This window comes from Equus asinus, chromosome 16 (genome assembly GCF_041296235.1).
Source record: "Equus asinus isolate D_3611 breed Donkey chromosome 16, EquAss-T2T_v2, whole genome shotgun sequence".
Taxonomy (NCBI): domain Eukaryota; kingdom Metazoa; phylum Chordata; class Mammalia; order Perissodactyla; family Equidae; genus Equus; species Equus asinus.
Window position 1 is genome coordinate 28062859 of NC_091805.1, and position 14884 is coordinate 28077742.

At 34.9% G+C, this 14884-nt stretch overlaps 1 protein-coding gene across 8 annotated transcripts in view; it reads left to right on the plus strand.

Annotated features, from left to right (window-relative positions):
- The window catches only part of RPAP2 (RNA polymerase II associated protein 2), a 72052-nt gene that overhangs the window by 27314 nt on the left and 29854 nt on the right, over positions 1-14884 (plus strand). For all 8 annotated transcript variants that reach the window (XR_011494850.1, XR_011494849.1, XM_044749499.2 and 5 more), the window contains 3 exons: positions 501-583; positions 3306-3386; positions 12442-12510. Coding sequence is in view for 6 of the 8 variants with exons in the window: in XM_044749499.2 (XP_044605434.1) it covers positions 501-583; positions 3306-3386; positions 12442-12510 (233 nt within the window). In the remaining 2 variants the exon portion in view is untranslated. The remainder of the gene's footprint in view (positions 1-500; positions 584-3305; positions 3387-12441; positions 12511-14884) is intronic.

A 14884-nucleotide genomic window follows, 5' to 3' on the forward strand; every position in this document is an offset into this window, starting at 1 on the left:
CCAGAATCTCAGGCAGTAATTCTTCACTGCCTTGTTAGCTCTCTGATACTTTCAAACAAATGTGGGTTTTTTCCCAGCTTTTTCGGTTCTGTGCAGGAGAGGTGGCTTGTATTATCTTGTCTGCCATTTCTAGCAGTGGAATTCCCCATAATATGCTTATAGTATTTGCTAATTTTAGTCTTTTAATCTCCTACATTTGTATAGCATTTAGCAGTTTATGAAGTCCTTTTGTATACACTTTCTTGCTTAATACAGAAGGGATTAGTATCCCTATTATACGGGTGAGAAAACACTCTCAAAAGAGGGCAAATGACTCATGTAAATTCAGTCAGCCTAATGACTGAACTGATACTTACATTTAAATGTTCTCATTCCCGACTCTAGTTTTTGTTCCACCATACAACAAGTGTAAACTTTTGTGTTTTAATGTTTATTGTTCTTATCAAAAAAGAATGTGACTTTATGATTTTTGTTTTGCTTTGTTTAAAAATGTGTTTCAGCACGATCCCTCCTTTCCACTGATAGATTCAAGTTCTCAGAACCAAATTAGAAAACGCATCGTACTTGAAAAATTGAGTAAAGTGTAAGTATGTAATTGTCATCCCACTTTTATAACGTTTTAAAATTAACTTCGTATTTGTGGGTTCATAATTTATAGGTGTTATTCTTGACCTTGAACAGTTTGAAAAATAATATGAAAAGTTTACATGGATTTCTTCACCTGAGAAATTTAGATTTTTAAGCTATCCTACCAAGGAAATATTGAAATTAAGTTTTGTGTGGAAGACACAGAGGCACATAATAAAGAGGAAGGTTGAGCTTCTGGAAGTAGAAAACCAAACTTAGTAATCCAGTGAAGTCAGGGAAAAAGTACCAAAGCTAGACCGATTTTAATACTGATTTGTGGTAAATGTGTCATATCAGGTTCACATGTGAATAAGACCTTATACAGTTTTAACGGTCTGTTAACTCACTCTCCATACTTATTCACAAAACCATTTCACACTCAGCAACTTGAGTTTTTGTTCAACTCAACTTTGCACTTTAGTTTGAAGCTTCCCGTGGTGGAAATTATTATTCTTGTAATTAGCCCAGTCATAAATGACATTTAAAAATTGCAATCTTGGTTTCTCTTTCAAAAGGAGCTTGAAAATCTTTTTTTCCAGAAGTGTGAAGACTGTCTTGAACTTTTCAACTTGCATTTTCTTTCTTTAGCTGAAAAGATGGAAAGATGTTTTTCAGTCATTGTTTGAGGTGTTGTGCATATGGAGAAGTCTTAAGTTTGTAGTAGTTCAAAATAAGAAAAACATTTTCTGGAAGTCATAATATTTTGAGCAGCTTACTCCTCTGTTTATTTTATATAAATGTTTAAGTTCATATTTATTGAGTTCCAGTTTTATGTTAGGCTCTTCATCTATAATAAATCTGTTATTAGTTTCGCCATTAATCTGCCCATCATGTTTGTACATTTGTTTCTGATAAGTATTAGGTTAGAAAACAGTCTGAGTCACCACCTATCTGATTCGTAGGACAAGAGGATATCAGTCCTTGACTTTAGTTACATAGGTTTTGAAAGTTGAGATAGATTATCTATACTAGTATGTAATCAGTAGATTGGTATTTATCTCAAAATAGTTTTTTAGACTTTTTAGCTAATGAAAGTACCCAGTTTTACGTTTAAGACCACATAGGCATGTGCTTGAAGGAATTCTGTTCCCTGTGGGTTTGGGCTGCAAAAGAAAATACCAAAAGGAACTCTGCTAGAAGACCAAATTATTGATATTAGCACAAGAATTAAATTTGAGAAGTGGAATAACTTAAAGAAAAAGAAGCACAAAGAACACTGAAAACAAAATAATTATCGTGACATAGGGGTTTTGTTGGTTGGTTGGTTGTTTATGAAGGTAGTTGAGTTTTTTTCTCATTATAGAAGTAACACCTGATTATAAAAGTAAGACCTTTTTTGGTTTCTGATTGGAACAAATCAGTTGTAAAAAGAGTTTTTTAAGATAATCTAATAAATGAATATATACTGGATAGTAGATGATATTAAGCAATTATTGTTAATTTGGTTAGATGTAATTTTATTGCAGTTACGTAAGAAAATGCCCTTGTATTTAGAGATACATAAGGAAATAGGAGTCAAATGACATGATGTCAGGGATTTACTCTAAAATATTACTGCAAAAAAAGGGAGGAAGGAAAAATGAAGCAAATATAATAAAATATTGGGAGATTGAATCTGGGAATAGATATATGGCGTTATTATTGTTATTCCCTGTATTTTGGAACATGTCTAAAACTTGAGTAATAAGTTAAAAAAAAGTTATAAATACTGATTGCGGAAGATTTAGGCAGTGCAAAATGGTATAAAGAAGGAAGTGACAATCACCTATAATCCCACCACTCAACAATAACTAATATTAATATTTTGATGTTTATCCCTGACATATGTGATATATATGGTGTATGCATTTTCATTCCCTTTCGTTCTCTCCATTATAGTATATACTCAGAAGGAATGAAATATGTTTGATTTATACTATGTACCATATACAATAGCATTATATAATATATATGTTTTTATAAAAATGGCCCAGTACTACATATGCATTTTTCACTTAATATTTATCATGAATATCTTTCCATATTAATATAGATTCACATTATCATTTTAAAGGTTTTATTATATTCCATTACATGGGTATATCATAGTTTATTTAGCCAATCACCTATTGATGGGCATTTGTTTCCGTTTTTTTACTACTAAAAATATTTCTGAAACAAGCATCTTTTTTATGTTTATCTGATTATTTCTTTAGGATAAATTTTTTCATAGTAAAACTATTGGGTCAAAGAGTATCCACATTTAAAGTATTAATATATATTGTCAAATTGCTCTTGAAAGGTACCAGTTTTTACTCCCACCATAAGGATTTAATAAGGAGATACATGTCACGCTCCCATATTGGACGATTTCGGGGGCAGTTTCTCTGGCCTTGTGTTCTCTCCATTTAGTCTAATATTTGAAAGTAAAGACGTAAGAAAAACTAGAGACAAGAATATAGATAGCCAAAATGATATTTTTACATTTCAGTGCCTCACACTGTAGCACAGACTAAAAATTGGAGGGTGGGGTTATGAAATGTTTCCTTATGGCTTCTCACCAGTCATAAGCTAGCTTAACTGCCTCCACCTAAGTGCCCTTATTCCCTATGGAAAATCCAGACTTAGGCAAGGTCCAAAAAAGATTATCTATATTAATTAAATTATATTTCTAAAGAAATGTAATATTTTATTTTCAGATTGCCTGGACTTTTGGGACCTCTTGAGATTACATTAGGAGATATTTACACACAACTTAAAAATCTTGTTCGAACTTTCAGGTTAGTGTTAATATTATAATTTCCCTTCTCAATTATTTTGACTTTATGTGATTGCCTTGCAGAATCCATGGGTAGACTAAGGCATGAAAAAAATAAGTGACTTACCTTCAGTGTCTTAGACCTAAATACAGTATTCTATTTTCTCCTCCGCTAAACAACATTACTTTTATCTTTTGTGAAATGTAATGCCTTATTTGCTCAAACTGTGATATATTTAGCTTTGGATAGTTTATTTACAGAATAGCCTAAAATTAGGAAGGAGAATGATATCTGAGACAAAAAGGTGGTTAGCTGGTAACATCTTGGATTATAGTGAATTGGTAAATATATATCAGGTGACCGGCTCTGTGCTAGGCATTGTGGGCAACATGAAAGAAGCATGATGCCCACCCTCAAGGAGGAACTCTCCTGTGAAAAGATAAGGTGAGCACAGTGAACGGTACGAAACAGTGGGTAGTTTAATATTGAATTGTGTGGAACAGATTTGAAGCAATAAGAAGTACAGAGAAAGGGAAACAAGAGAGTATCACTTGTGAAGTGGAGCAGTTGGGATTTTTCTAAGACTGTCAAGAATATTCAACCAGGCCGACCCCAGGTTCTCTACCAAGAAGGATATGGATAGGCCTCCAAATACGTTATAACTAGAGGTGTACCAAATACACATTTTGGCCAAAAGCCAATGACCAAATATTAAAGTCAATATTTCCTGTGGCTCAAGCCGGATAGCACCAACATAGAATGAACTTCTAGGGCAGAAGAATCATTTCATCCAAAAAATTAATTATTATTGTAGTTTATGGTTGTCAGGAGTAGTAGTAAGATTTTAAAAGTTTAAAATTATAGTACAGGAACAGTTTCTTGGCACTGTCAGCTGTTAGCTTTCTCTTGCAGTCACTGTACTGCATGTCAGTAATACCAAATAGACATTCACTTTCAATTAGCACATTTAAAAACATCACTAACTCTTCTGTGTGCCACAGAGTAATTCAGGAAAACATCTTTCAATAAGGTATTTACTAAAAGGAAGTAGGAATCATTTTTTCCAGTATATAACGTTCTTGAGAAAATAATCTGTTTAATATGTTCAGTATTTGTTACTCTATTTTGCTAAATGATTGAAAATTTTACTAATTGTTTTATACATAAAATTTATAGTTTTCACAGGCATCATTAATTACTGCAGCATTTTATTTTTCTATTGACTGATAAAACAGGTACATAAGGACACTTTCACTCCATTTCATCTAGAATGTTTGTATTTGAAAGTCAGTGTTCAGGTAATGGTAAATCTGAGTGACATGATTGTTCTAATTACTAAGATTGTTACACTCATTAGATATCACGCAAACCATGCAATCACAAGGTCATTGATCACACACAAGTTTAGGAATGCCAGAAATGATGCTCAGATTGGCTTAGGCCTTTGGAAGGCTGAGTATATTCTTTGCCAAAAAAGAGGGTTTGGGCCAAAAACCGAGACCAGAGTTGAACTTCTCTGCATCCCTGTTAGTGATGAAGAGAGAGACCCTTGTTTTTTAGGTGCTCTATCCTGTACCTATCACAGACCATGCATCCAAAAGAAAAGTGTTTTTCAGCTGTCTGTCTATACTGATGATAAAGATTGAATAGATATACAGAATGTGGTAGCACTGAAATTTAGGATTTGTTCAGGATTTATCAGGAAGTGAATATCATATTAACAGAAAGGTTAGCTGAGGGAAGATGAAGACTGAGTCCTGCTCTGTTTCATTGATTTTTAAAGGACTTGCCATTCAGTTTTTTGCAGACAATGTTTATTTAATCACCATTCTGAGCAAACCAGTAAAGTTCACTGAAGACATATCAGAAAAGATATTAAAATAAGACTTTTGATCTTGAAGACAAATATGAATTCTGTACTCTTTTTACTCTGCTCATTTAGAATAGATTAGCAAGTAATTTTACTTTGTATTTTTTCTAGAGCTATTTTTCTGTTGATCGAATTGGATTTTTTTTAACTATTCTGAGATTCTCAAAACTTAGCAGAATCCCATTGGAAAGAAATATTAGGCTACAGCTGCAAGATTGCCCTATTTCATATACCCCAGGAACTTAGGTATTTCAGGTTTGAAATCACTGTCCAGGTTTTTATTTTTAATCTTTTGAAGCAACCCTGGTAATAATGTTTGGTCCCTGTCTATACATGTAGTCAGAATAGTACTTACTGTATGCCAGGCTGTATTGGCACTTTCCATATGTTATCTCATTTAATTTCCAAAAAATAGCGGTATTATCTTCATTTTACAGATGAGGGATGAGAACTTAGGTAATCTCTTAAATCACACAACTAGTACTTGGGTTTAGACTCCAAGTCTAAGTCAAGTGGATAGATCTTAAGTGTTCTCACCACACACACAAAAAGAAAGGAAATAGTAACATTCTGTGAGGTTTTGGATATGTTAATTAGCTTGAATGTGGTGATCATTTCACAGGGTATACATAAATCAAAGCATCAGATATACACCTTAAATATATAACTACTGTGTGAGTTATACCTGAGTAAAGCTGAAAAATTTTTTTAAAAAACAACTACCATCGATTGTCTCAGTAGTCATTAGTGTCAAAAATGTAAAAAAAGGTGTCATTTCATTTATCACCCCTCTAGACCCCAAGTAAGAACTCTACTTCAGCGGGTTCTGTTACCTATGAAACTAAGCCTCTGTGACACCTAAGCAGGCAAGAGGCAGTGTTCTTCAGGCCTGTAAGGGGTAGCTAACAGACCAGATACGAGGAGACATTCAAATGTTGTTTTCCTTTTATATTTAAAACTATTATTTTATCACCTTTTTCTGTCATTCCTATTGTGTAAGTGTAAGTCCTTTCCAGTTACTTTCTTCATTATTTACATTAAATTAAAGCCTAGATGAAATGACGTGTCTGAGATTTGCTTCAAAATTATCCAGGTTAGGGTGATGTTGAATATGGGGCTGTAGAGAAGAAATATGATTGACCAGGAGTTAATAATTGTCTAAGTTGTGGTGATGTGACCAATATGTGGGAGTTTATTTTATATTCTCTCTATTTCTATATATGTTTGAAATTTATTAAAAAGTTTGAGGAAAGTAAGCCAGAAAATTATGCATTATTTTGGGGATGTTATAAAAATGTTGATGTTAGTGTTATTTTTTAAAATCTTTACTCTTTAGCACCTGCAGGTCAAAAGTCTATAGCTTTAATAAAAAATTCTTAAATTGGCTTTGCGGCTTTTTAGAAAAGTGTCAGTTACTTACAGAATGACCTCTGGTAAGATGACTCATTTAGGGTCTTCAGATTCTGGCAGGACAACTTCAGCAGGTGTGTGACTATTTGTAGGCCAGGGCTTCTAGGTGAAGTCTGAAAAAAAATGCCATGTTGACAACAGTGATGTGTGTTGAGAGATCTTTTCAATCAATACTGGCAGTGGAAAAGAGTTGACATAAATAACCATATCTTTCTCTTTGAAATGATGATCAATAATAGGAACTTGTAGAACAGCAATTCTCAAGCCACTTGTGCCTCATCATTACCTGGGGAGCTTTTAACAACTACAGACGCCTGGCTGCACCCCTAGAGATTGAGTTTCGTTTGGTTAGGGTTGGGCCCAGACATTAGTATTTTTCAAAAGCCCCCCCAGGTGATTCTAATGTGCAGCTAGAGTTGAGAGCCTGTTAGAATTGAAACATAAAGCAGCTTTTTCAGCTCTTTGAGGAATCTTTCCCCAGTGAATAGAGCTGTCCTTTTCACTGAATTGCATCACAGTCGTTTATCTGGAATGTTACATTGATTTACCTGGCATAGTGGTTCCATCAGAAGTTGCTTGGTAATGATTCACTGTCGTTGGTGTCAAGATATTTTTCTGAATCCAATTTGAATTAAAATTGTATTTTGACACAAAAGCCTTTTTAAAATTTCATCAGTGATGAATCAAGGTATTTTTCTCAATCTATTGTATTTCAATTTTTATTTCAGAACTTTATACTTTTTAAATGTTTTCCTGCAAATATTACTATTTTCCTTTTTTAATTATCACTCGGATAATAGTAAATATATTGTTAGCATCTGTGCTTGAAATTATCTTGACTCAGAAAAAGGAAAAATATGAGGGCAGGTAAAATTTTGCCATTCTGCCACTAGAAGTACTTTGAAGTGAAAGCAAAGAGCTTGTCATGTTTCCCCAGTGCCTGAAACAGTGGTATAGAGCAGGCACTCTGTCCATTTTTTGCTGAATGAGTAAATGAATTCATGAAATCTTAAATTTGCTTTAACTTTAGGAGATTTGAGTACAATAGAAAAAGAAGTTCTATTTAACTGTTTTTGCCATTATTTTTCTTACATGCTTATCCTTCTTTGACTGTTTTTGGTTGTGTGCTAGATTCTGTTTTAGTTGTTATAGATAAAGCAGTGAACAGACAAAAACTTCTCTCATGGAACTGTTCTCACAGAGAGGATCTGTAAGTTTTTAAAAACAATATATGTATTATTATTATGTGGTGATATGCCCTCTCCCCTTTCCCAGTTCTTTCTCCTCCTTTTCCGCCCAAGAGCAGGGAAAGGGGATGGTACTGAGGAAGGAGGAAGTAGTGACTTTAAATAGGCTAGTCAGGGAAGACCTCATTGAGAACATGCCATTTGTATAAAGCTCTAAAAGTTTGTGAGGGAGCAAGCCATGTTGCTGTCTGTGAAAATATATCAGACAGGGAACAGCAAGTACAAAGGCTCTGAAACAGGAACAGGCCTGGTGTGTTCACAGAATATTAAGGATGCTGGTGAGGCTGGAGAAATGAACAGAGGCAAAGGTACACAAAGATATGGTCAGAGAAGTACGGAGCGGAGAGTGAGTATGGTAGAGATCATATAGGCCTTATAGCCATGATCATCATTCTACTTTTACTCTGAGTGAGATGGAGAGCAGTTGGTGGATTCTGAACAGAGGAGTGACAGGATTTGATACATATTTTTAACAGCATCACTCTGGCTGCTGATTTGAGAATTTCAATAGATGGGCAGAGGCAGGAAGACCATTTAGAATGCTGTTTTGATAATCTAGGCGAGAAATGATGTGGACCAAGGTGAAAGCAGTGGAGATAATAAGACGTGATCAGATTCTCTTTTGAAGATAGAATCATCAGGATTTGATGACTGGTTGGACATGAGATGACATGAAAAGTGTCAAGGTTAACCACAAGATTTTTGGCCTGAGCAGCTGGATTCTGGAGGGATTGAGCAGCCATTTACTCAGCTGGAGCTATCTGCGGGAGGACCCAGTTTTGGGGGGAAGATGAGCTCAATTTGGGCCGTACTAAGTTGTGAGGTGCCTGTTAGACATTCAAATGGAAATGTTAAGTACACCATTAGATATAGAAGTCTGGATTTCAAGGAAGAGGTCCAGGCTAGAGATAATAAATTTGAGGGTTGTCAGCACATGGTTATCTAATGTTTAAAGCTATGAGAGTAAATGATAACGTGAAAGGAATGAGCATATATAGAGGAGATGAGAGACCCAAGGGCAGAGGCCCTGGGCCAATCCAAAACTAAAAGATCTGAGAAGGAGTGCCAGTGAGAGGGAGGGAAATCAGGCAAGTGGAAACCAGGTGAAGAAAGGATTCCAAGGAGAAGGGAGTGATCAGCTGTCAAATGCTGCTGATAGATTGAGATGAGGACTGAGATGTCCTTTGGATTTGGCAACATGAACATTTTTTGTACATTTAATCCTCACAAAAACTGTCTATCTCTGAGGTAGATAGTACTCTTGTCCCTGTTTTACTAAATCAAAAAACAAAAAGTTCTACAGCTGTTGAATGTGTACAGGGTAAAACACTGCCAAGTGATGGATCTGAGTATTGAACCCATGTTTGTCAGACTCTTTAACCACTATCCTATACTTCCTTTCTATATCATCTAGACTTTAAATTTTGTAAAACATTTTAATGGTGGAAAAAATTCAGATTAATGTAAGAGATACACATATTCTCCATTCAGAATTAATAGATTTTAATATTTTGTAATATTTGATTCAGAAGTATATTTTTAAATTAAAAGAAGTAAAATGTTATAGGTTAATTCATTTGTTCAGAAAAAAATTAATTGAATGCCTACTGACTGTCAGGCACTTGTTCTGGGCACTTGGAATAAATAGGTGAGGAATACAAAGATCCCTGCCCTCAGGCAAGGGAAAACCAATCGTAAAGAATAATTAGGGGCCGGCCGGTGGCCGAGTGGTTAAGTTCGCAGGCTCTGCTTCGGCGGCCTGGGGTTTTGCCAGTTTGGATCCTGGGCATGGACATGGTACTGCTCATCAGGCCATGCTGAAGTGGCGTCCCACATAGCACAGCCAGAGGCACTCACAACTAGAATATACAACTACGTACTGGGGGGCTTTGAGGAGAAGAAGAAGGAGAAAAAAAAAAGGAAGATTGCCAACAGATGTTGGCTCAGGTGCCAATCTTTTAAAAATAATAATAGTTATATGTTAAAAGGTGATAAATGGTATGGGGGGGGGCGGAAATATATAGCAAGGTAAGGGAGTCAGGAATTTGGGGCCGGGAGGTGGAGAGAAGTTTCGCTTTTTAATAGGGTGGTCCAGATAGGCCTTATTGCAAAGGTGACATAAGGAAACTTATCTGAGAAAGATGGTTTCAGGCAAATGGAATAGACAATGCAAAAGCCCTAAGACATGAAGTTCCCTTTGTTCCCTTTCCCAACCCGTTCTCCTTTCCTCCCCAGAAGGAACTGATACTGTGAATTTGATGTGTATCTTCCCAGCCTTTGTTTTAATACTTTTACTATATACACGTGTCCGTAAATAAGAGAGTATTGTCTGGCTTTTATTTATATAAATGATGTCATACTATACTTCTTTAATTCAAATTATGATGGGCAAAATATGTAAGTCTAGTTCATTCATTTTGACAGCCATTTAGTATTCTATAAAAATGCCACAATTTATTATTTTTTTCCTTTTACAATCAGTGTCACGTTAACTATCTTCACACACATTTCTTATGCATAAATGAGAGAGTTTGTTTGGGATTTATATCTAGAAGTGAAATAGCTGAGCTATTCATATGCATTTATTAGATATTGCCAAATTGTGGTTACTCGCATCAACAATGTGTTAAAAGTACTATTTCTTCATGTCCTCACCAACCCTTGGTATTGTTAGTCTTTTATTTTTGCCAATGTGATGGAGTGAATTATTGTTTTTATATTAATTTCCCAGATTACTGATGAGATTGAACTCCTTTTCCAGTGTTTACTAGCCATTCAGCTTTCCTCCTCTGTAAATTGCCTGTACATATCCTTTGCCCATTTATTTATGGCTGTTTTCTTTTTAAAAGACTATTTTTTTAGAGCGGTTTTAAGTTCATAGGAAGATTGAGAGAAAGGTACAGAGATTTCTCATATACTCTCTGCCCCCAGGCATGCATAGCCTGCCCCATTATCAGCATCTCCCACCAGGATCATCACTGATGAACCTACACTGAGAACATAGTTATCACCCAGAGTCCATAATTTGTGTTAGAGTTCACTTTTGGTGTTGTACAATTGATGGGGGTTTGGACAAATGTATAATGACATGTATCCATCATTATAGTATCATAGAGTATTTTCAGTGCCCTAAAAATCCTCTGTGCTCCATTGATCTTTTTACTGTCTCCATAGTTTTATTTTCTCCAGAATGTCACATAGTTGGAATCATACAGTATGTAGCCTTTTCAGAATGGCTTCTTTCACTTAAGTAATATGCATTTCAAGTACTTCCATGTCTTTTTGTGACTTGATAGCTCATTTCTTTTTAGCACTGAATAATATTCCATTGTCTAGATGTACTGCAGCTCATTTATCCATTCACCTAGTAAAGGTAAAGGGCATCTTGGTTGCTTCCACGTTTTGGCAAATATGTATAGAGCTGCTGTAAACATCCATTTGCAGGTTTTTTTGTGGACATAAGTTTTCAGTTCCTTTGGATAAATATCAAGGAGCATGGTTTCTGGACTGTATGATAAGAATATTTTTAGTTTTGCAAGAAACCACCAAACTGTCTTCCAAAGTGGCTGTGCTATTTTGCATTCCCATCAGCAGTGAATGAGGGTTCCTGTTGCTCCACATCCTCACCAGCGTTTGGTTTTGCCAGTGTTCAGGATTTTGGACATTCTAATAGATGTATAGTAGTAGCTCATTGTTGTTTTAATTCACATTTCCCTGATGACATATAATGTGGAGCATCTTTTCATATGCTTATTTGTCGTTGGTTTGTCTTTGGTGAGGTGTCTGTTAAGGTCTTTGCCCCATTTTTTAATTGGGCTTTTGTTAAGTTTTAAGAGTTCTTTGTGTATTTTGCATAACAGCCCTTTATCAGATGTTATTGGCTATTTTTTTTCTTATTGTCTTGTATCATTTTTTATTGCTTTCTAAATGCTTTCTGAGAAACTAAGATAACTACAATGTATTTCATTGTCATCAACTGCTGAGTGATAGAATTTACTTCTGATTTTTTAAAATTAACTTTTCTTGAATAAAGACCTAGTCTTACAATCTATTAAGTCAACTCTTATTTTTGTAAATTATGGATTATGACATCATTAACTTCCTGCTGCCAAACTAGCAAAAGGCAGAAAGGTACAAAAGATGAATTAAAATTAAAATCAGAAATTTCTTACCTTGTTAGCTTTAATAAAACATTTGATTAAGGGAAAACATAGAGGATATGGTTATGGGGAGGTGTGTGTGTGTATATTTTAATAAACCATGCAATTTAGGTTTCCTGTATTGTTCCTGTATTCCCATCTTGTCTAAGAGTAATATTGTTATAAATGTATAAAAGTGGGGCTGAAGTACTTCCTTTTGAGATGGTCATTATCAGATAATATCAAACCACATTATTATACTATTGACTCTTTCCTATCAAATATAACAAGAATTAAAAAATGGTACTATTTGACACATGATGTCATAAATCTGATTCTATCTAAAAATAGGAGATTCATGTATTTAAATGTAACAATCTTTTGGTAAATTTTATCTTACTGTCTTTCAGATTAACAAATAGAAATATTATACACAAACCTGCAGAGTGGACCTTAATTGCTATGGTGTTGCTGTCATTGTAAGTACTCTTTCAGATTTTAACTCTAAATACTAAGTATGAAGAATTTTGATTAGGAATAAACAAAGTTGTTGATTGATTTTGTAAACTTCCTTGGAAAATGTCGTACTATTTCCTGCCCTATTTTCCTTTCCTATATGGTAAAATAACTTTGACGTGAGGTGACATGCCATATTTTGATAAGCTATAATCATCCTTCTGAGGGCCTTTTTCTTCATAAATATTATTTGTTATCTTTTGAAAAAGAAGAACATCCCCATGTGGGATAGATACAGAATAATCCTTTGGTTTCACTTTTAGCCGTGTATTTTATTAACATTGACTGGGCTTCATTATTTTACATCTATTTTTATCAACAAAACTAATGCTATTTCATTTTTCTTCAATATATTTTATTTTTAGCAGCATCAGAAAATTTTTATTTTCCAAATTAATGTACATCTTTAAAATCAAACAGATTTAAAGGAACTGAAGTAGATACTTACTACACAAGCGTATATAAAACATTTAATACTCGTTTACCTTTTAAGAAATCACTAGTGGCTTCTAAGGCTGTCTTTCACTAGAGTTAAAACCATCTGGTAAGCGTAGTGTTTTTCAGCTTGAATTGAAAAAGTCATCTTTTGAGGAACATTCATTACTGCATTACTGTTGCTACTCGGTGCTTGTTAGGTCACTGAAGCCCATAGGACATCGAATACTTACTGGACACTCACAGGTCACGGCGTGTTATGAGCCAACCTCATAGCATCTCCAGCCCTGCATTCTCTTTCTTTGATATTACTTCAGGCTGACATGTTATTCTGGCTTCACTGTCCCAAGGAAGGCTGTGCTGGGAGGCATTAGAGTAGGCTTCAGTGAGCCAGCATCTGTGTCACCCAACCAGATACCACGCACATGATTCATTAAATCAGAACACAGAAAATAACTTTACTTGAATGCCCTGATATAAATTTTTTATCAACCATAAGAACAAATCTTTTGTCATTTCTACTATTCAGTGTTCCAGTTGAATTGGTAATTTGTGAAACAGATCTTATTAATTTTTTAGAACGTTCTTTCCATTTTATGAAATTTGTAAATATTTTGGTCACTGGCAAAAAAAATATCAGTATCTCTGCTCACCCACCATATCCTATGCCTGCTAATAAACCCTCATAGATAACTGTTGAAGTGTACTTCTGCAATTCATTATACTAAAGGGGAAGTAACTTTTTTGGTTGACAAGTCAGAGGCCTAAGCCCAGCAGTAATCTCAGAATCTTGCTTTCTAAGCCAATAGCTGGAAGTATTATCTTAATGAGCAGCTGCTTACTGAGGACACATGTTAGGTCCTACTTGTTTTTGTATCAAACTCTTGCCACATCTTCTCCAAAATGTATAGCAAGGAACAAAAAAAGTATAGAAAATGAAATAGTAAAGGCTACCATTAAAATTTCATATGATTATTCCATACAAAAATAAACTTCTAGCATTTGATTTGAATAGAGGAACCATGTGGCACAAAATACCAAAAGCTTTGCTGGTCCTTTCATGCACTGTTTGACTTCCCTAACTTTGGATGTACTGTAGGGTCAGTGAGCCATAAAAATAGTAACTTAATTGATTTCAAGAAACAAACTGCTCACATCTTAGCTGTGTTGCATGTTTCACATGGTGCAGTCCATCTTGAGTTTGCAGCTGTAAACACTGTTTCCTTTTGTCCTTCGCCTTTAATCCTTCTCTTTCATTATTCCCTAACCCTCTGTACAGCTAGATATACCCATCTTTTCCCTGGTCCTTGGTGCTTTTGATCCCTGAACAACTAAAATCCTTTCCAGTTAGGGCCCTTTTGGCTTTTTAAAAAATCCTTGGTCACTATAGACACTAAATCAACTGGCACTTCCTTGGTTTTTGCCTTTCAAATCTTGCTCTCATAATTCTCTCTAACTTTTGCCATAGGCCATCCTTACAAGTTATCACTGATCTTTTCCATTCTGTATTTGCACATTCTGTATCTTCACCAGCTGAATAATCTCCTTATTCTGTGGTCATCAGCTTGTTCTAAGACTTCTTTCTTCTGCTCCCCTATTATTTTATTTCTTATTTCCTCTTTTCTCAGAAAGTCCCCTTTGGCTTTTCATGTTTCTACCCCCCAGGGAATCTATGGCTCAACGGATAGCGCCTTTCATTCTCAGCCTTGTCCTTTTATCACACTTTTAGAGTAAATATTACTATATGAGATAGGGGTAAAATTAAAATACATGTCCATCATGTTACAGCTAATTCCATTGACTTCCATAAAGTATAATTATACTTTAATTTATGTTCCCACCTCTCTTTCCTCCCACTTACAGTTCATAGTTACTTTTTAGAGAAGGCATTTTGTCATTAGG